General features: G+C 34.0%; 2 protein-coding genes across 5 annotated transcripts; one reads left to right on the forward strand and one right to left on the reverse strand.

The window, feature by feature from the left end:
• Positions 1-1,200: 1,200 nt before the first annotated feature.
• LOC105317912 (maternal B9.10 protein) lies at positions 1,201-5,230 on the forward strand. The gene is made up of 4 exons (XM_011414720.4): positions 1,201-1,642; positions 3,329-3,455; positions 4,002-4,184; positions 4,524-5,230. Exons 1-4 carry the CDS (start codon positions 1,332-1,334, stop codon positions 5,007-5,009), a joined length of 1,107 nt encoding a protein of 368 aa, XP_011413022.3. The 5' UTR covers positions 1,201-1,331; the 3' UTR covers positions 5,010-5,230.
• A 3,521-nt stretch (positions 5,231-8,751) lies between these two features.
• Positions 8,752-19,530, reverse strand: LOC105317955 (ubiquitin carboxyl-terminal hydrolase 37). Of its 4 annotated transcripts, none has more exons than XM_034446325.2 (22): positions 19,377-19,530; positions 15,988-16,167; positions 15,424-15,625; positions 14,935-15,034; positions 14,659-14,730; positions 14,255-14,398; positions 13,967-14,101; positions 13,619-13,753; positions 13,405-13,531; positions 13,015-13,193; positions 12,813-12,878; positions 12,481-12,612; positions 12,074-12,238; positions 11,771-11,839; positions 11,511-11,631; positions 11,316-11,426; positions 11,107-11,212; positions 10,420-10,971; positions 10,007-10,122; positions 9,722-9,791; positions 9,058-9,196; positions 8,752-8,905 (listed from the first exon to the last, which is right to left on the reverse strand). In XM_034446325.2, exons 2-22 carry the CDS (start codon positions 16,147-16,149, stop codon positions 8,842-8,844), a joined length of 2,967 nt encoding a protein of 988 aa, XP_034302216.2. In that variant the 5' UTR covers positions 16,150-16,167; positions 19,377-19,530; the 3' UTR covers positions 8,752-8,841. The 4 variants fall into 4 exon arrangements, with proteins under 4 accessions (XP_034302216.2, XP_034302218.2, XP_034302214.2 ...); XM_034446327.2 differs by having other exon boundaries at positions 11,107-11,209; positions 14,932-15,034; XM_034446323.2 differs by having other exon boundaries at positions 14,932-15,034.
• Between the last annotated feature and the right edge of the window lie 1,068 nt (positions 19,531-20,598).

Here is a 20,598-nt window from a genome sequence, read left to right on the forward strand (position 1 = left end):
TACACTGTCTCATTAATGTCTCTTGGTTGAAAACACTGACAAAATTGAAATGATATTAAATCTGTCTTTCTTTCTTTTTTTTAAAACATTGTTAATTACAAACGATCGTCATTTTTTGATAAACAATTATTTTATGACTGCTTGAAATTTCGACTTAAGTCTGGTATAATTGCTTATGATCCTGAGGCCTGATTGTCAATTTGTTGACCGTCAGCCCTTCTTAATAGTTCTATAATTTTGATTTTAAAAATTCTAAAATGTATATAAACTAAAAAAAAAAATTCAAATCTTAATGCTTATGATTTGATGTAAACATGTTTTTTTTTTAAGTATAAAAGACCGATTTAAAAAATGCTTCGTAGACACGGATGATTACATTACATCAGGTGACCAAAAAGTCTGTGCCTGGTGTTACTACAATAAATTTAAATATATTTTAGAGCCAGACATATTTCCCCCTCATTTCATGACATAGTTACATAAAACACATTAAAGTTATGACATATACACTTAGAACTGATACGAAAGGGTTAGTGGTTTACAAGCAGTATGGCAAATATTTTCTTTCTAGAGCAGAAGTTACTGGCTTGTAGTATGCAAAATATTACTTAATTCATAGTATTTTCATGCACTGAATAAATTTTCACATGCAGTGGTGTAGCTCATTAATATGTAACAAAAATTTATTATTTAAACACTGAATAAAATTCGAGATGATTAGAGACCCAGTGGCGTTGGAGGCAAATTTAAGGTTTTGATAATTTAAAAAAAAAAAGAAGTTGATTGATACGTTGATTGAACACTCTCGATTTTTTTTTACATTCTAGCCAGTATACATGGTATAGCTGTTGCTAACTGCAGTTCTGACAACAGCTATATAAGATGTTAAATCGACAGTGTAAAGTACATGTATCATATATTTCTCATAATCATCAATTTAATCAACGTAACCTTTATTCTTATTTTTACTGTGCATCCCTTTTCTTATTTCATAGTTACACTAAAGGAATGGTCTCAGATATAAATAAAACATGGTTAGGCATTGAAATGGCACCTTTTTCTCTTAATAACTTCATGTATTTCTAAATTTGAACTTTATAAATAGGTCCTATTTTATTTATTTATTTTTGTCAGATCGAGATACTGACAAAAGTACGGGAAAAATCCGCATTCAATTTCATTGGCTATTCTTAGACAAATATTTTGACTGAAAACGAGGCCGTGACTCAACTTGACGACACGATTGAACAAGAACGAGAAAAACAAGGGCAATTTCGACAGAAATCTGCCCATGAAGTCAGTGAAAGTGGACCACCTGAGAAACAGTAAACATGAGGGAAGAAATTGGTGCAGCAGTTTTGTTTATTACCCGTTTGATACGGCAAAGCGGTAGCGTTTCGAGTGAGAAGGTCGTAGAATTTTCCAATTCTTTGTCCGCCATTTTGAACGAAAAGTTTCAGAATCATTGGTATCAAGACCATCCAACTAAAGGACAAGGATATAGGTGTATCAGAATTAATTCATCAGAACCCATTGATCCCGTACTAGAGAAAGCAGCTCGAAACTCAGGACTTCAGTATCATGACCTCAGACTTCCATCCGAATTGACTCTCTGGGTTGATCCTAAAGATGTTTGCTGCAGGTATATAAATTATAATTCGGCGAAGATTGAGATGCTTAATTTGAACGAATTATTTTGATGAAATATGCCTGAAGATTATGGTAGATTTTAATGATGATGATGATGACGAAATATGATAAGTGCCGTCAATTTGTATGTAATTATAGAAGTAAGTTTATATCTTGGTCTTGCTGTACTTTGTGTACTGAATTGTTGAACAACTCATACCTGTTAACCTTTCAAAGCTGCTATGTGGGAGAATCTCCCCCTTACCAACTTGGCTAAGGGGGAGATTTTGCGTAAACGACGTTTTTTCACGTGAAATGCAAATATATATTAAAAATACTGTTGGATACCTTATTTTACCATTGTAAATAATGCATTTGCAGTCATTTTAAATTTTATTATTTCTATGACTACCAGTGTGCAATTACAACTTGTGTTGCTGTACATGTTCAGAAAACTATTATTTTGTTTGCATGGTACAATACAAGAAGCCAATAGTGCCACTTTTTATATTAAGTCTTCTTATTGTTCAGTATTGAACCATCACTGCATGCTGACATCTAGCTAGGGTAAAGACAGAAAATTTTATTTTGCCTATTTTGAATTTGCAGTGAAACCCAGTTAAGAAAATACCAGAAAATAATATTCATTAAAATTATTTTTTGCCTTATATATCGGATAGATTTTTCATTCACAAAACAACATGTATTTCTCCAGTATCATTTAAAAATGATCTCTGTTGTAATGTCTATAGCATCCCAGTAATTCATAGTACGGTACTATAAACTTTAAAAACTATTGTGAAATGCTTTTACACTTTTTCCTCGAGCTTTACTTCATCGGTAGCTTGTATAAACACTCAGTGTTCCAAACTCACTTTGATTTTTACCGACCGTGCTGGCCAGACAGAATTAGTCACGACTCACTGCACGTGGCATGGGTGCTTTACCTGTGCACCTGTTAAGTGACACCACTGGCTGTTTTTGTTTTCTTTGGTGTTACAGAGTAAAATCAAGATGTTTAAAGCTTTCACTTATTTCTTTTTATAAGGCCTATGCATAACTAAATACGTAACTGATTTAAGTCAAAACCGGAAGTAATCGTAAAAAGTAAACTGGGCTATAACATGTCATACTATGATCACGGTAGACAGTACTTGGATGGATTTTGATATATTCAAGCTACACAGCAGCTTTTTTAGCTCAAAATCAGAGAAAAACCCGCAGTGGTTGTTTAAATTTGCATGTAAAGATACATAATTGGGGGGGGGGGTATGGGGAAGACAAATACGATTGCGGGAGAAATTTGTCTCCCGCGCGGGAGATAGGTTGGATGCGGGAGATCATAGATTTTTAGGCCGTTTTGCGGGAGTCTCCCGCGCAATGCGGGAGGGTTAACAGGTATGACAACTTCAAAGTCACAGTAAAAGATGCATTTATAGAGAGATCATATTGATCATAAAAAATATTATCCATAGCTGAAATTTTGTAACATTTTTCACAGTTGCATCATTTTCAGTATGTCTAATGTTATGGACCTGTTGTACAGTAAACTACTAAAGTCTTCAATTTTTCCAATCAATTTTGGGGGAATTTTAGAAAGGTTATGTTCAATTTAAATAAAATTTTATAATTTTTTTTTGAAAAGATTGATAGATAGAAATCCGACAGGTATAACCACAGTGTAAACATTTTTATTTAGGTTTGGAGAAAGCAGGGGCTCATTTTGTACATTGGTTACTTCCAAAGATGGCAACTTAGAAACAAGGGCTCACACCGTAAACATTGAGGAATTATTAAGACAGGAGATGGAGAGGCATAACCAGCAGGTAAAAAGGATTGCAATTGAAGTTAACTGCTAGGAAGCTATAGTTTTTGAAAATGATCACCATAAATAATCAAATAGTTGATAATCATTTTACCAATTTTTTGGAAATCTTCTTTGTTTTATGATTAAGAATTATTTTCAAATGAAAAAAAAAATTGGGATGGGAGGGATTTGCAATGTAAGAATTCAACTTCTTGATTCACACCAAAAAAGGGTATTACTGGGTAGCTGCAGTAGCATTGCAATCTCCTAAAACTATATTAATGCAGTGGAGTATTGTTCAAGCTAGTTTATGAATATTTGTACTTTCATTCCAACGAAATCAGTTGTCCCCAACACACATGTTTTTATGCTTCCTGCCTGCAAGTTTTTAGCCTGCTGTTAAAGATTGATGCCTTTTACTCTATTGTGATGTTGAAATAAATAATTGAGGAAACTTTCAGCCTGTCAATGACTCAATTGTTGCATTTATAATGAACAACTTGTAGCATAGAATTTATCACAAACAATGCATAGTATTCATGTAATATGTCTTTTTAAAACTCAGGTGAACATTGTGACAACTCGCAGCAACATCAACAGTTCACACACCAAATTTTCTAAGGGTATTCACAACAGCAACTACTATGCCAAGTTTCAAAACAACTTCTATAACAACCAGCAGTTCCAGAACACCCACAACCGATTCCGTCCTCAGAACAAGAACAACAACAACAGGAAACAACCAATGGTAACAATACATGTATCTATTAGAAACACATGTAAAATAACTTGATCATGTATCATATTAGATTCATTTTCAATAAGTGAATGCATGTTGACGATTCAAAGATGTGAAGCAGAATAGATAAAGCATTTGTTACAAAAAAAACCCACCCAAAACATTGATATTTACCATTGCAATGGTGTGCACAATATAGAATATGTCCATCAATACTTTTAAGAAATCATTGTAAAAATCCTACCATTCAATTTTGATAATTATCGCTGTTTATTCAGAAATCATTTAAAATCTATGATACTGATCAAGAAGAAGAGAAAATAGAAAATGCTGTTGTGTTTTTGACAGTTTGAAGAGCAGGTGAATGGAATCAGGGTGTCTCCTGATCATGTCAATGAGGTCAGGCAGCAGTTTATGGACCAAGTCAACAGCATTGTAAAGGATGGAGAGAAAGAAGGCCAGTCTAAACCCAAGTCCTTGGACACTGCCATTTCATCATCATCAACATCATTCAAAGACACAAAATCTACTGCTGCAAAAACCTCGTCTGTCTCACACAGTACCAAACCAGCTGATGCTTCAAAAACCATGAATGACAAATCAAAGCAAGGCAGTGATGCCACAAAGGCTGATGGTGCCAAATCCGGCAGCGACTTCAACTCCAAACCCAGCTCCAGTACTGACAACAACAAAGCGAGCAAACCATCTCAGGCTAAGGGCAGGTACCAGCCAGACCAAAATACCTCAGCAAAGCCAGGTAGTTATAATGGGGGCAAGGGTACTCAGTGGTTAAACCGCACCCACTCCAAATTCAATTCTCAGAAGGTGTATTAGAGTGGATGTATTGTGCGTTGATGATGAGGAAGATGATTATTGTGATGAGCACGAGGTTCTGAATTGTATAATGGTAGAGATGATGCAGTGAATGTCAGCATGTTTAATCCAGATTTGTAACTATGATTTTTTTTAATGAACAAGAGATGTGATAAGTATTCTAGTCTAGTGCTTTATTTTATTCAAACTGCTGGTACAACATCTTGTGCTATTGTATAATGCCAGTTTTTAAATTATCATTTTTTTCTTGCCAAAGAAACCAATTTTTCCATCAGGTTTATGTTTGTTTGTGAACAAACTGTGGTCATATTCAAATCAGCTGCCAAGCTCAGTCTAAAATCATGGGTACTTGATCTGTCATATTGTTGAATCTTTAAATGTTTATTGATATTTATCATTAATTATCTTCAGGAGTACTTTATTCAAGTTTGTTGTATTATGAATCTATATTTACACAAAGACAAGAATGCTAGACAAGCCACTGCCATTTACTTACAGAGATCTTCTTGCAGACAATGGCTGCTAGAGTTGAACACCCCCCCCCCCCCCCCTCCCCATTTATGGTACATTAGATTTAAAGAACAATTGCTTTTTTGTCACTTTTTGTCTTTGGGCAATTTTGTAACGTCATGCTAACATTGAGAGCATCTCAAGTTTTAGCCAGTATACCCAATTATTATATTGATGGTTGTTTTTTTTTTTTATTTGTTGCATTTGAAGGTGTATAATTAAATGCAAGTTTCATGAGAAAAATGGCAGCAAATATTCCATCTGACATGTATACGTAATCAAAGATGCATTTCGAGTCCATGCAATGTACAGTTGTGGTAGTTAGTGAAACAGGGTATGATAATATACAGAGTTAACATATGCCACACAGTGTTAGTTGTTTGAGCAATCCGTTATATAGTACTTCAGCATTATTAATGATCTTGTTATGCGATAAAATTATGAAATTGGTAGAAATTTCTTTTCTGTCGATTTTTCCATCATTATTTTTGCTATTAGAGGGATCATGTTTATTTCCTTGCATTGAGTTTATTATAATTTAAATATGGACTTCAGGTATTTGCTGAATAATTTTATTTTATATACGTGTAAATGTACAATGGAGATTGTTACAGTGTTGATCCTGAATACAATACAATTCAAAGAAGGAGGAATTAATTTATCTTGATATTAATTAGATACCAGGTGTAGTTAGATTAAATTATGTAAATCTATTTTAATAGTGATTGATATACGTGTAATATGCAATCTGATGGGATCCATTGTCTCTTGCTTTAATTTGCTTGAGCATTCCACTGGAATAATTTGTATTGTGATTGTGGAAACAAAATGTGATGATCGTGCATGTTGAAAGAAATGTACAACATTGCCATTTTTCTCTCTTTTTTTCACTTTATACTGTATTAATTGAATTGTGGATTAAATTTTTTCATATTCAAGAAAGAAAGAAAGTGCCTTACTTGTATGAGTATTCTTGAATAGATCTGAAAGCTGAATGTAATGGATGCTTTACATACAAATCCAGGAAGATGGGTAGTGAAATTGACGTTTGTGTAATTAAGATTTGATAGTTCATTTGTTTTTGTGTTCTTCTATTTTAATCCTTTAATTCTTTAACCAATATTTGTAGCAAATCCCATTCCCTATAGTATTTTGTCTTTATTGTAGAAGTGCTTTTCATCATCCATACAAGGTGGATATTTATTAAATTGATTTTGATGAATAGTTTTATGTATGTAATTAATTGATAAAACCTATGCCCTGAAAGATACAGAAATATTCTTGTATCCAGAATCATGTCACAATGTAACCTTTTTTTTTTCTTTCAAAAAAACATTTTGTCAATCGAGTACATTTTATTTTGTTCTGATGGATCTCTTGAATTTTTTTTTTGCTAATCATGTGCAATATATGCATGACCTCTTACCAGCAACAACTATTCATCCAGTTCAGACAAAATATGCATATCTTAGTGTACATCATTTTCATTCCAGTTGATTATCTGTTAATTAGAGAGAAATCCTGCAAAATCTTTCAGAGGCATTATTTACGGTACCTTTGTAGCCCTGTGTAGTCATGTGACCTTCTCTTTCAATGGTTATCTACATGTACGTAGGAAACAAACCAGTCTCTTTTAGTATCACAGTTCATGCAGAAAATCAAACATTTGCAGTCAGAATTATTAATTTTTTTTTTACGTATATTATTGCATGATAATTAAATCATACTTTTGTCATATGAAATTTGATTTCATTCATTTACAGCTCTTGTGTATTATTAATGAAATATGCACACAAAGCTTCATATCTGAAGATCTAAAATGTTATACTTGTACTATGTGCTACAGTGGTGTTACCGGTTACTTTAAAGAGATCTGGTTAAATAAATTTTTATTAAATGGTACTTTCCATTTGTTCCTCTTTTTTTGAAATGCTTGTATTAAATCAGAATGGAGGCACAATGCTTGTGTACACAGAGGTGTTTGTGCGACGGTCACAGAGGTCTTTAGATCATTCAGTGACTGCAGTAGATTGGTTCTACAAGTTCTGAATAAATGAGAGTAACCTTGTCAAGGTGGAAAATAACATAATAAAAATTTGAAGCTTTAATACCCGGTAATTTTGATAATCCAATTGCAGTTAACATAAATTGTTGTTTATTGCTGATACTTTGACATTATACTGCAAGAGAAAAATCATCGATTTTATCATTTTGGAGTACCGGTATACAGCAAAACATCTATCAAGTATCGTAGCAATGCTTTAATATTTAAGATTCAACCAGACATTTCAGATTATAAATAATCCATAAAAATTCACAATATTTGCGAGATCAATTGCAGTATTACATTGTATGTAATGTTGACTGAGCACACCATTGATAATGGGAGGCCCCTGAGGAATAAAATATTGCCCAAAGCGGAGGATAATTTTTTTGGTCTTTAAAGGCAAATCTGACGCCAATTTCTTGATCTAGAAAAATCCCATTCCAGGGCCAGTTTTCTCACCTCTGCACAATCTTGCTGCTTTATTCGAGGGGTGTCCAGTGACCTTGAATCAAGTTTAGAGGTTATTTACCGTTAAAACAGTCAAAACAGACCTCTGTAAAAAATCAATTTTCTTGGTCCAATCTGTCTCCGACTTTACCAGAAGACTACCAGTAACTAGGCAAAAGTGCTGATTTCTCAGTCAAATGTCGCGTTCATGACACACTTTTGTGCTACATCCTTGATCAAATTCTTATTTTTCTTGTCTTTAGATGATCAGATATCTGCCCTTTGAACTACACCCTTTAAATGCTTGGTGATGGAGTTAGGTCAAATTAAAGTCTGTTCCTCTATTTAGTCTAAGTGGGGGCCCTGGGCCCTTTAAGATAGTTATGGTCTCAATGATATCATTTTGTCTGTTCAAGTCTGCATGAGTTCATAGCCCAAAACAAAGTTAGAGAAGAGGGTTTTAAAAATTCACCTTATATTTCACAAGGTGATGATTTCTTAAATGTTGGATATCAGAACTTACTTTGCTTAGAGTTAATAAGAAAAATACTGGCATTTTCCTCATTTACTCAGAGCAAAGTAAGTTAAGTAACTATTCATTTTTGTATAGTATAGAAATAATGATCTCTTTTAGAATTGTCATTCCTCCATATTTGGATCATAAATTTACAGTAAAGGAAGAGTCCAAATATTTTACAAAAGACTGCAAAAAGGGCTATCACAACAAAACAAATTAACAATTTTTAAATTTACTTTTATAAAAAATAAATAACGTCAATATACTATTTCATGTACTAAATACATATCCACGTATTGTCCAAAAACAAATCATTTTAATTCAATAGGAGTATTGTGTTTCTCAAAATGCTCGGCAAGGTCTTCATAAATATCCCTGAAAAAGACGAAAAGCAAAGATGTACAAACTAAGAATGTTTTCATCTTAAGTTCATGTAATACAATGTGAACAACCATTCTACCATATAAATGAATAAACTTCCTTAGCTTTTTTATAATGTCACGTTCTGCATGAAGTAAACAACTTACTTGTTGAGGTAGAAGAATATGTATCCGCTTTTCTCTCGACTGGACCTGATTTCTGATTCTGTTGTCTTGGAAACACGAGAATCATCAAAGCTATACCAGCACCTTTTCTCTGCATCAAACACGTCACTGATGTAATGGCCTGTGAGGAGACAAAAATATACATCTTCATTATAAGAATAATCACCATTATGTTCGTAATTTTATCTTTACATATCTGCATGTATATGTAACATGGAAATCCCTAGTCCTTGCCCTTGTGCCTCTGGGTGCAACAAGGACTAGGTAATTAGGTAGTTACGTACAATGTATTGCATATCGGTATATTAGGAAAAGTTTCAAAAAAGGTATGTGCAACACATAAAAAATAAAAATCATTTATCAGATGTATGGTACTGTATACAGGATTATTTTCACTTCATTTCTTATTTTGTCCTTCTTCACTTACAACTGGTTTCGCCCCGTCTTAAATTCGCCTAGAAACTACAATATAGGATAGATGCTTTTCTTATTAACAGTAATAAAAAAAATGAAGTAAAATTCGCCTCTTGATGAGACGAAAGAGGCAAAAATAAACTGGGGGTGAATATATCCATGTATTCAATACATGGTTTACCCACATGTAGGTATATATATAATTCACTGTTTTTGCTCCTGTGACACTCACCAACAAAAGAGCTGGCTCCTATGTGATTAACCACACTGACCAGGCGGTATGACTGAGGCAGCTCTCCTTTCTACATGTATAATCCAAATGCCAATTATTAAAAATTTTCTAGCTTGTTTTGAACTTTAATACGACATATACACCTATATGTACAATACATGTATATCTATTAAAGTAAAACTGAATGATACTTATGTTTGTTTGATTAATATCAGTTGGTAAGTTTCCTTTTTTTTAAATAGAAAATTTAAAGAACAACCATAATAAAATTGTATGAACACGAACCTCATTACACACAACTGGAAGGTCCTCAATCAGACAGGTGTCCTCCTCTGATGGTTCTGAGGGCTTCTTGTTCTCCTTGTCATCTGAGGCCCAAGGTTCATCAAGCAGCATCACATCTACATGTATCAAGACATGTATTTTAATCACAAAATACTTAGGAGGGCAAAAAACATTCATTCTCCAATTGAACAATGCTTTGTGGAAAAAAACCGATACATTTCTAAATATAGGTACTATTAAAGCAATTCTGAGAGCAAAAACAAATTTCATTATTTAATACTGACCAATTCTGAGAGAAAAAATCATTGATACTGAGGTTCTTAGTATTGAAATGTAATCAAAAGCATTTTGAGAAACAAATTGTATGCATGACTGACAAGCGAGTAAGGGCCTCAACATGTGTTTATATGTACCTTTATCAAAGTCATCATCATCAAACATGGATTTGAAATCATTCTCGGAACTCAACTTGGGCACAAAGCCGTCTTGTTGTGAACTGCCACCATTCAGCTGGACAAGAGACTTCCCGCTGCCCACTTCATTTCCATTACAGTCCGTTGCATCAGTGACACATTTACATTCACCATCCATGGACACATCTTTGTCTTTGGTTTTATCACATACGCTGCATTTTTCTTGCTTTGTAAAGTACTTTGACCTGCAAGCTACAAAGTCTTCAGCAGTGTTCTCCCCAGTAGCCTTCTCGAGTGGGTCTCCATTCTCGAGTCCATTCTGTAGACAGCTTTCATACACTATTGCACTGCACTGTTTGATCAAATCCCCTCCCTTGTTGTGTTGTGTCTGCTCTGTGATTCTTGAGCCAGAGGCCTCTGTATAATATCTTTCCTCTTCTTCTTCTTCAGGGTCGGGTAAGTAGTTGGCCTGGGCAAAGTCCCTCATGCTCTCTTCAATAGCTATTCTCATCTGCTCCTCCTCAGACATTCCATTTAGACTTGATCCATAATCTGCATATAACATGTACTGGTATTAATAAAACAACTTTGAAATGCAATTTTCTTGCTAAAATTATATACCCTATAATCCCCTTTCTAAATTTTTGTCACCGTTACTTCATGGGTACCAAATATAGTTCAACAAACCGTGATCAGACTGGGGGTTTTCGGACTCCATTCGACTCATTTCTAATGCCTTTTGAAAATCTGAATCCTCATGCCCTCCATCTACCTCATCTGTATATTGCTGCTGCTGTCAAAAGAAACATTGTTTTAATTCAGGATATTCACCCTCCCCCTCCTCTTCAATAGAAAGAGTTTGGGGGATTTTATTGTCAAAATAATATAATTTATACCTGTGCTCTTTCATTAGCTTCTTGTAGAGATAATTCCAGGGCTTTGGCCAAGTCTGGGTCTTCCTGTGTATCAGCCAGGGTCAAAGTTTTAAAAGGCTCTCTTTCTTTCTCCTTGAAATAAAGCATACTCTTTCAGTTTCTAACACTTCCATAATAAAAAATTTTGACAGAGGGGTGACATTGTTTTTGCCTTACCGTCGTCTCCGATTTATCCTGACCCTCATCCAACTTTGGTTTCTTACTAGGAGAACTTGAAATTGACAGATCATCATCAGATTCAAAAAGGGGGAGAACTCTTGACTTTTTAAATCTAAAACTGAAAGAACAAGAATTCTACTTAATACATTTGAAAACTTTTATCTAACACAGAAAGTACAAAAAAATCAATTAAATACATTTAGAATACATAGAATCGCTGAAAAATTCAGTTAGCATAATTGAGTGAAATTTTAAACCTGTTGTTCATGTCAAGCCTTCTTCGAGGAGTACTCTCTTTAGGGGATTCAAGCAAACTTTTCTGTGGGCTGAAACACAAAAATTGCATGTAGCAAATTCCATAATAGCATAATATTTCTTAGCTTTATCTTTGAAAGACAGCTTTGTCTTTCTACACTTAAATATTCTTTTGGTAAAATTTAATCAACATTGATATTAGCTATGCTGCAATTAATTCAAATGGTTGATGAAGGTCTACAGTGCTGAAGTACATTTAGTTTGCCTCCACAAGGACATCATTATCTTTTTATGATATACTCTACCTGGGCAGAGGAAGGGGAGCATGGATGGGGTAGGGTTTGCTTGTCTCCTCATTGCAGTGTGTAGAGAGGCTCAGAAACTTGGGGATAACAATGTTCTGCAACATCTTGGACTGGACTGATGACCCAGAGTTGTAGTTGTAGCGCTTCAGATGCAATATTAAAACCCTGAACAATTGAAAGTGTTGGTTAATGCATGTTCACTACTTTAGTTTTTTTCAGTGACTAATGTTAATATAGAGATATTTCAATCTCAGGGAATTTTCATACTTTTAATAAGTTAAGATTGCTCAAGATACACCTTCCTCACCAACAATACTATTATTTTTCACTTTGGGTTGCCAGGATTTTTTTTTAACTGAAACCTCATGAATATAGTTACTAGAAACCATTACCATTCTGGTATTTACCTTGGGAGCTTCGTGAATTTATGGGATACCTCCGCCTTACAACATCCACACTTCTCACACTTGTACTCTATTGACTCTTTTCTAAAGAACAGATCCAGGGCATGCTGTATGGTGCAGGGAGTAGACCCAGCCCTGTTCAGAAAAAGTAATTTTTTTTCATATTCCTATTAACATAAAAACAGGTACATGTACATATATGTGTTGTTCCTTGCTGTACTACTAAACAGCCAATAAAATCTTACTTATTCTAGTATAGTATTTAAAAAGACACAATATTCAGTGTTCATTATTTTCCATGATTTACTGAATTCTACTCAAATCAAAGTGTTAACCTCCTTCCTGGCATCTCCAATGACAGGTCATAAAACTGCTCTGCTTTTGTCACTTCCTCTGGACAACTGAAAAGTAAACCCTACACTCAGAACAAGTACATAGCACTGCTTTACTAGAATCACAACTGATATGAAGAGTCATGAACTCTGATAATACTACACATAAATTTAAATCAATTATTTGGAGATCACTGGTGCATACTTTGAGCAGGAAATGGTATGGGTAACTTCAAATTCAAAATTCTGAAGTGTTGGGTTGACGACTTCCATGCCTTCAGTTACTTCCCTTGGGCTGCGACTAGGACTAGGTGTAGACTTCATGACTTTTGCTACTTCCTCTTTAAGTTGATCTAAAACCTGGCTCAGAAATTCATGGGCATCCTGCCAAAGAGAAAGCCGACTTTCTTCAGTACCTATCATATATCAATATAATTACTATATGATTGTTGTATATTGCTTATGTATTTTTGGTACATTCCCTAAGTTTTTTTTTAAATTTCAAATAATGCATAAACATGTTAAAATAAGCTCCCCCTGACTTCGTCTTGGTGAGCTAAAAACGTTTCCCGATTCCTAATAAACCAACTCTTACATGTTGCTGATAGCCAGAGAACCGTTTGGCACTTGATGAGATGGCTTGTTTGACACTCCTGAGCAGATCTCGCTTAGCAATGTCAGACACGATCCGTTTCCGAGATCCATGCAGTCGCACCAAGGACCTGAAATACAAAGTGAAGCTTGTCAATGTGACCTTAAACAGCTGAAGATGAGATTGACAGTAGATGATATAACAGTAAAACACTGACTGGTAGAGCGACTGCTGAGGTAGACTTCTGGAGATTCTACGGCTGATGTGGACTAGGTCTCTTGTAAAAGGCTCCAGGTGAAAGAGAGCTTGTAGAATTGCATTCATATAACAGGTGTTACCAAGGTTGGAAAAACTGCAAAAATTTAGCTTCTTGTGAGGACAAAATCATAATAAATTAAATGACTGTATAAAATCTGCAGTAAGTTTGAGAAAAAGTACCAATGAACATGGTTTGGTTTTAAAGTTAATAATGTGTGTCAAGTTCTTACAACATGCAAATGTTAAGTTTAACCCCCCCCCCCCCCCAAAAAAAAACCCCATCAAATTAATCAATGGATCAAAATACCCTGAGAGTTGGTTATTTTCCTTCTGAGGCAACGAGAGCTTGTTTTTGGACCAGGAATAGTTGACCCCAGTAGAGAGCCTGGGGGTAGGGTCTGGCATTAAATCCAGTCTTTTACTGGCACTGGCTGTACCCACACTGTAATACAAATATAAAACGTTCACAAATAGTTTCATTTTAATGTATACATACCATAAAGAATAATACGTGTATGTACAAAACTAAATTGGGATCATCATTTGCAATTACTGATGATATACTATCATTTTTTATGTTGGAAACTTGTCCTACCTTGACAAGGAGTGTCCTGAGAAAGGGGAGTGTTTAGACGACATGTAAAACTTGGGAGTAGGGAAAGAGTCCACAGAACCAGATTGCTTGGTTACAGCATTGCTCTTTTCCAAGCCGCGGTACAAAAAGTTCTCTTTATCTGAACTAAAAGAAAAAAATTCAATCTTTATCATAATTCAATCATAGTGGAACCTTGTGTGTATATATGTGAACATTTATAATTTTCATTAATTTCACACTACATGCCAAAGAAATCTCTGTAAAACCACAGCTTTTGAAAATAAATCACATATTCATGTAATATGAGGTACATGTACAGCAACTGCACAATGTTGAGGTTTTATTACATTTGGCATGATTGTATAGATAAGTAAAGGGGCTAGGAGATGACAGAATTTTATTACCCGACATTCTCTTTGAACTCCTCATCACAGTATAATGATGGTTGTTCTTCTTTTCTTGGAGGTTCTTTCATGCTGCAAATAATATTCTCATTCTATATTTTCAAAAGTATTTCATTTCACAGATTCAAGCACATCGCAGCAATCAAAATTCTCCAACAAAAACAGTTTTAACTTCTTAAGAAATGTGTGTTACCAAAAGTATTTAAGAGTACATGAACTATCTATGATATGACAAAGAAATAGAACATACAATCAAAAACGAATGATACTAGCTACCTTGTGAACTGTTTTGATGGTGTATCTCTTGAGAAAGTTTTCACATTTGTTGACATTGGACTGTCTCCTAGAAGACCAGTCCTTGAAACAGTACTTTTATCTGTAAATAACAAATGTAACCAATCATATTACTTTACATTATTTCTGTGATTGACTTGAACCATAGTGTAGCAATTTTAAACATGGACTATAGGTAGTTTTGTTACACAGCAATGTGACAAAACCTTCTATTTCACTGTCAGCAATTCAGTCATGACTCAATGATATCACCAAGATTTTTTTTACTCTAAAGCTGTGCCCACTTAAACTGTAAATATTTTGTTTGTGACCAGTGTTATTTAGAACTTGTTTTGATTGAAGAGGTAGATACATGTACATGTAGGTACATCATGTCAGACGTCAAAGGTCTTATAAAAATGGCACTATATGGATGTCTTAAACAACTAGTATGGAAAATAAAAATTAATTTTTTCACGACCAGCTCTATACCTTTACAAGGAGTTTGTGACTGCTCAATTTTGTTTTTCTTGATATCTTGCATGACAGCATCAAATTCTCTAGTCTTTGTTAAACTTCTGGTGTCGGGCTTAAAGTATATGTTGCATGCTCCTCCTCCTTTCGTATGCATGAAAAGTTCAATGAAGTAAATTTTCTCCTTCAGAAGAATCTTTTTGATTGTGTTACTGTTAATCTGCAAATAAACGAATAAAAAGGATTAAAATACTGTTATAATGAAACATATTCTTTTGAATACACTGGAAAGTTTCAAGTTTCCATCAGTTTACCTAACTAATATTTAAATTTTATGATCTTATTTTATTTAATTTATTTATTTTATGAAATAAGGAACCATATACAAATTCTATGGAGTACTAAAAGGCTTTAACATCTTTCAGAGTCAAGCCTTTCAAGATATGCATTGCTTACTGGTACATGCAAGACATTCACATTACATTAGAAAACTACAATCTTTTAATTCATAATGTTGGTGCCAGATCAACATTGAAGATTATTAACCACCAACATTTGGGCTTCACTATATATTGGATGTACCTGAAAAGACTGAACAGGCCCCCTCCTATTACAATTGATGTGAAGATCCAGTTTCCAACAACCATCTTTTGAGTGTAAAACCATGGTTCCTTGTTTCCAGTTGGTTGTTCCAGACTCCAGACCGGAGTATTTCAGCTCACCAATGATCTCTAGACGGGCCATTGTTTTGTCTGACACAATCTGTTAGAAAAGAATTACCAGTAAACATAATTATGACAATCTAAAAGTTATATTTTACTATCTTAGCAACAGTTGCGTTCCGATTGTAGCAAGAAGAGGAAATCATCAATTATGTTAAGTAATCTAGATAACGTTTACAATTATACAGTTTCCTTGCTATTTGATTAGTCATTGAAATTATTCACTGGCAATATTTTATTTCCCTTTGCAGTTAGTCTTAGAGCTCCTTTGGTGTTATTATAGTCACTACAACTATAATTCAAATAAATCTAACTTGCTTACTAACAACAAACAATGCATTGCTGACAAACATAGTTTTCTTTGATGTAATATCTATTTCAAATACTGATCTTTAACTGTTCAGAGAATAGCAATTTATTGTTCTCTTTGACAGAAAGAAACTATATTTCTCTCCACAGCAACTATTTTCCTTGGTTTTGCCCGACTCCTGAGGAGAAAAAAGTTACTGTCTCGGGGATAATAATTAGGGTTGGATACCGGTACACGGTACCAAAACCGTACCGAATAGTTGCTTTAAAAATACCGGTAAAATACCGTTTCATTTAATACTGGTACTAATAACGGTATTTCTGAATCTTTGAAACCTTTTTATACATATAAAATGATTTATAAAAAAACGAATTAAGACTCGCTAAAATCGAATTCTCCGCGTATTAAAAGGATAGGCTAATTAACGAAATACAGGTAACTCTCGATAGCTCGAAGTCCATGGGACCGAGGAAAAACTTCGAGGTTTCAAGAGTTCGAGTTTTCAAGCGTTCGGAATTTTCCAGGTTGACCGACGGGTTTTAAAATTAGTCTTACCGGATGTTATGATTCGGCCATTTATTTAGTGCTAACCTTACGCACGTGCTTAAACAACGTTTTCTTTTCAGTAAAATATAGAGAAATTGATGTTTTTCTTTAAAACTGAATAAAACAACTATCAAATAAATTCATAATAATTATTTTTTTTATGCATCATATTAAGACCAGATTGCTCAGTACTACTGTACTGCGAGACGATCGACATGTCATAAATGTGATAACTGAGTACCACCCATTGTTCCCACTGTACGGATCCTTCACCAGCTGTAAGAACTTGTTCAGGAATAATCATTATAATGACAATGATGCTGCTAAACATAATTTTTACAGTTTTATAATTTTAAAATTTGACCATGGCTCAATATCCTAGTTTCGTCTCAATTAATTTCTCATTTTCATTGCGTCTCCAAATTATCGTAAAACGGTTGGTGTTGATTATAGATTAGGTATCGGTATGGGCAATCATCAAACAATTATCACCTTGCAGGACAAGTGTCGCCTAAATAAACAACCTGTGACACTGGTCCCGCGTCTAACGCCTGGAGCAATTTAAATGACCAAGTAGGTGTTAATTAGGTATAGCGCTTGGAGATACAGGGCGACTTCGAGGTATCGAGAGTAAAAAACTATAGATTATGAATAACGGGACTTCAGTTTGACTTCGAGGGATCAAGGGTTTCGAGAGATCAAGAGTTCGAGAAATCAAGAGTAAATTTACTTAGTTATATAGCGAAAAAAATCGGGACCCTAGACTCACTTCGAGCGATCAAGAACTTCGAGGGATCGAAGTTCGAGCCATCGAGAGTTACCTGTATGTGCTTTATCATTTTTATTACAATACTTGATTCGACTGCCAATACTTTAATAAATCAAAACATAATTTAAAAAAAAAGTAAAATACATTTACAATAATAGTGTTTAAATTTTATTCTGACAATAAATGTAAATTAAAGACAATATAGCGCAAAAGTTTTTTATTTATTTCCGTTCTATTTTCTGATGTTTCGTCAATTAGTGCGACCAAACAATGGCTGACAACAGAGTAAAGCGCTCGGCTGTCTAGTCTCATTTCAGTAGGAAATCAGATGGTGGTGTTTGCAACCATTGTCTGTTATTTTTCCTGGGAAAAGGGGGAAACACCAGTAACTTTACTAAACATTTGAGAATCAGATTCAATTTATTGTTAATCTTTTATTAAAAGATTGAAGCATCAACATAGTTTGTAAACTCGTATGTTATTTTGAATATAATATGTAAACAGTGTGACCGTTGGACAGAGCGCAGATTTAACACAATGCAGTTTGATTTTTGTAGAGCAAAATTTATTTGAAATGCACACAGTAGGATCCGCCTTGTTGCCTACTCAAATCATTAGCCAAAGTTAAACTAAACGTCGCGTGCTCAGTCTACATTATGACGTCATGTTTCAGACGTAAAACGTTCACGTTTTGTCTTCGGAAATAGCCAAAGAGAGTTACGTTATTCCGAACTTTTTTTTATTTCTCCTTTCATTGTTTATCAATTTAATTCATATAAATGCCGCGGTAATAAAACTGAATACTTTATTCAGTATCTAAAAGATCAGTTCCTTGATGTTAATGTTTTTATTTTCCATCTGATAATTTGATAAGACATACATAGAACAAGTCGTGTTTCCTGATTGAAGCACTATGGCGCCTCTCGCTGCGCTTGGTATGATACTATCTTTATAAATTATAACACTGAAAGATCAAAAACACATTTATTGTATTAAAAAAAATCATCATTTTCATTTACGGTATTAAGGTCTAGTACTGTATCGTTAAAAATACTGTATTGTTTCAAAAATACCGGTATGGTATCGTTCCGTTTCATCCTTAACGGTATCCAACCCTAACAATAATAGTGACTATTGTTCTTTTAGCCAGTAAATAACTATAGTCCTATTAGTATAGTATGTATGATAATGCATACGTAAAGGAGGAAAAACTATAAGATTTTACTAAAAAATTAAGAACGCATATGATTATGGAATTCTTTGACTAAAATCTTTAAGGGATTTGTTTATCTAGACATTTGAGATAGTCACATGGTTCTTCTTTAACTTAAAGTTTAAGTCTCCAAATGAAAGAACTTAGACACCAACAGGTGGTTATGGCGAGCAGTAAAAAGGTAAAATAGTAATACACTGACATCTTTCTCTTCGTTCGAGTATCTCTTTTATAAAAAAGTTGATTGGCAAATTTCAAACAAAGTCACTATCTTTTAATGAAGGTAAATGCTCTATGTTTTCCCGTTTCTAATTTACAAATATGACAAATTAATTGTTAAACGATCCCCCAAATACACATTTCGTAGGAATCAAACAATTGAGGTGACAAAGAATAAATACAAACCTTTACCTGTTAAATATCAGGATAATTCTTTGAACATATCAGTCAATTCTCGTCACTACTTTTGACATAAGACGGGTTTTTTATTCCTTTTCTCTGTTTTCACTTTGTTGACAAAATGCCGCTTGCACGCGGGAAAACTGGACTTCCGCTTGAAAGCTAACGACCGGATAAAAACGAAATAACATATCACTGCTCTTTCTAATTTATACACACTTTAATTTCACTTTAATACCGGCTGTATTAATCGATATCTTTACGTTTAATAGTAAAATGACTCATACATATATAAATAAAAAGGGTATTTGTTTGGCAAGCTTTGTTAGATACGTATAACTGTAATACTTTATTTCCTGTGCCACACAGGGCGGAAAAAGAATAAATAAAAGTAAAATCATCTATTCCAATTGTGATGTCATCCGAGTATTCAGTTGAATTTGGGATCTCATTTACCGTATTTTCAATAGGCATTGTCTACTATAAAAGTTGATGTGTGTGCGATAGCACCACAAACGAATCAGTAAATTTTAAAAAGTGATATCAGGTATTAGGTTTGGAGATATCATCATGTTCTAAAAGCTGGATAAGCATCTGCGACATCACGTACTCGTAAAGGTGATATCATTTTTCTAAAATTTTGAATAGGTGACATAACTAGCTTTTTGAATTGAGCTCGATTCGCATGATCCTCGAAAAGCTTCGGCAAAATCAGCTTTATATTTCAGTGTTCTTTTTCTCTCACGTTGTAAAAAAATAATAGCCAGCCATTATACTAGTTCACTGCAACTAAGAAAAAGGTAGACCTTGGCTGGCTTTGGGCAGACAGCTTTGTTCTCAAACACGAGTTATCACAACTCTTCAAGAAGCTTAAAAGTTTTATTGCTATTTTATTAGAATGCATCATTGATTTAGTAATGTCAGAACCTACTGAATTTGATAGACAAAATTGTCGCAAATCTTTTATTGTATAAAAGTACATATATAGTTTTGAAACATCGCAAAGATCAATACATTTTAAAATTGACACTCTTTTCTCTTTTTTATGAAAAAGTCCTGAGTTAAATATTGTTAAACAAAAGTAATACATTCAAGAAGTTTCAATCTAAATCTGGAATAAACCACATACATGTAGAATCATAATTCAGATCTGTAAAAAAAAAAGAAGAGAAGTAGTATGTAGGTTTCCATCTTCCGATTATTGTTCTAGTAAATTCCCATTCAATCATTTCCT

This window comes from Magallana gigas, chromosome 2, assembly GCF_963853765.1.
Source record: "Magallana gigas chromosome 2, xbMagGiga1.1, whole genome shotgun sequence".
Lineage (NCBI taxonomy): Eukaryota > Metazoa > Mollusca > Bivalvia > Ostreida > Ostreidae > Magallana > Magallana gigas.

Bases quoted from the DNA above. Each gene is read 5' to 3' on its own strand.
- LOC105317912 (XM_011414720.4), top strand. From the start codon at position 1,332: ATGAGGGAAGAAATTGGTGCAGCAGTTTTGTTTATTACCCGTTTGATA. The intron at 1,643-3,328 runs GTATATAAATTA...ATTTTTATTTAG, and splicing joins CCTAAAGATGTTTGCTGCAG to GTTTGGAGAAAGCAGGGGCT. The intron at 3,456-4,001 runs GTAAAAAGGATT...TTTAAAACTCAG, and splicing joins TGGAGAGGCATAACCAGCAG to GTGAACATTGTGACAACTCG.
- LOC105317955 (XM_034446323.2), bottom strand. From the start codon at position 16,149: ATGGCCCGTCTAGAGATCATTGGTGAGCTGAAATACTCCGGTCTGGAG. The intron at 13,754-13,966 runs GTATTTTGATCC...AAATTTTTGCAG, and splicing joins GAAAATAACCAACTCTCAGG to TTTTTCCAACCTTGGTAACA. The intron at 11,427-11,510 runs GTAAGGCAAAAA...CTTTATTTCAAG, and splicing joins AGGATAAATCGGAGACGACG to GAGAAAGAAAGAGAGCCTTT.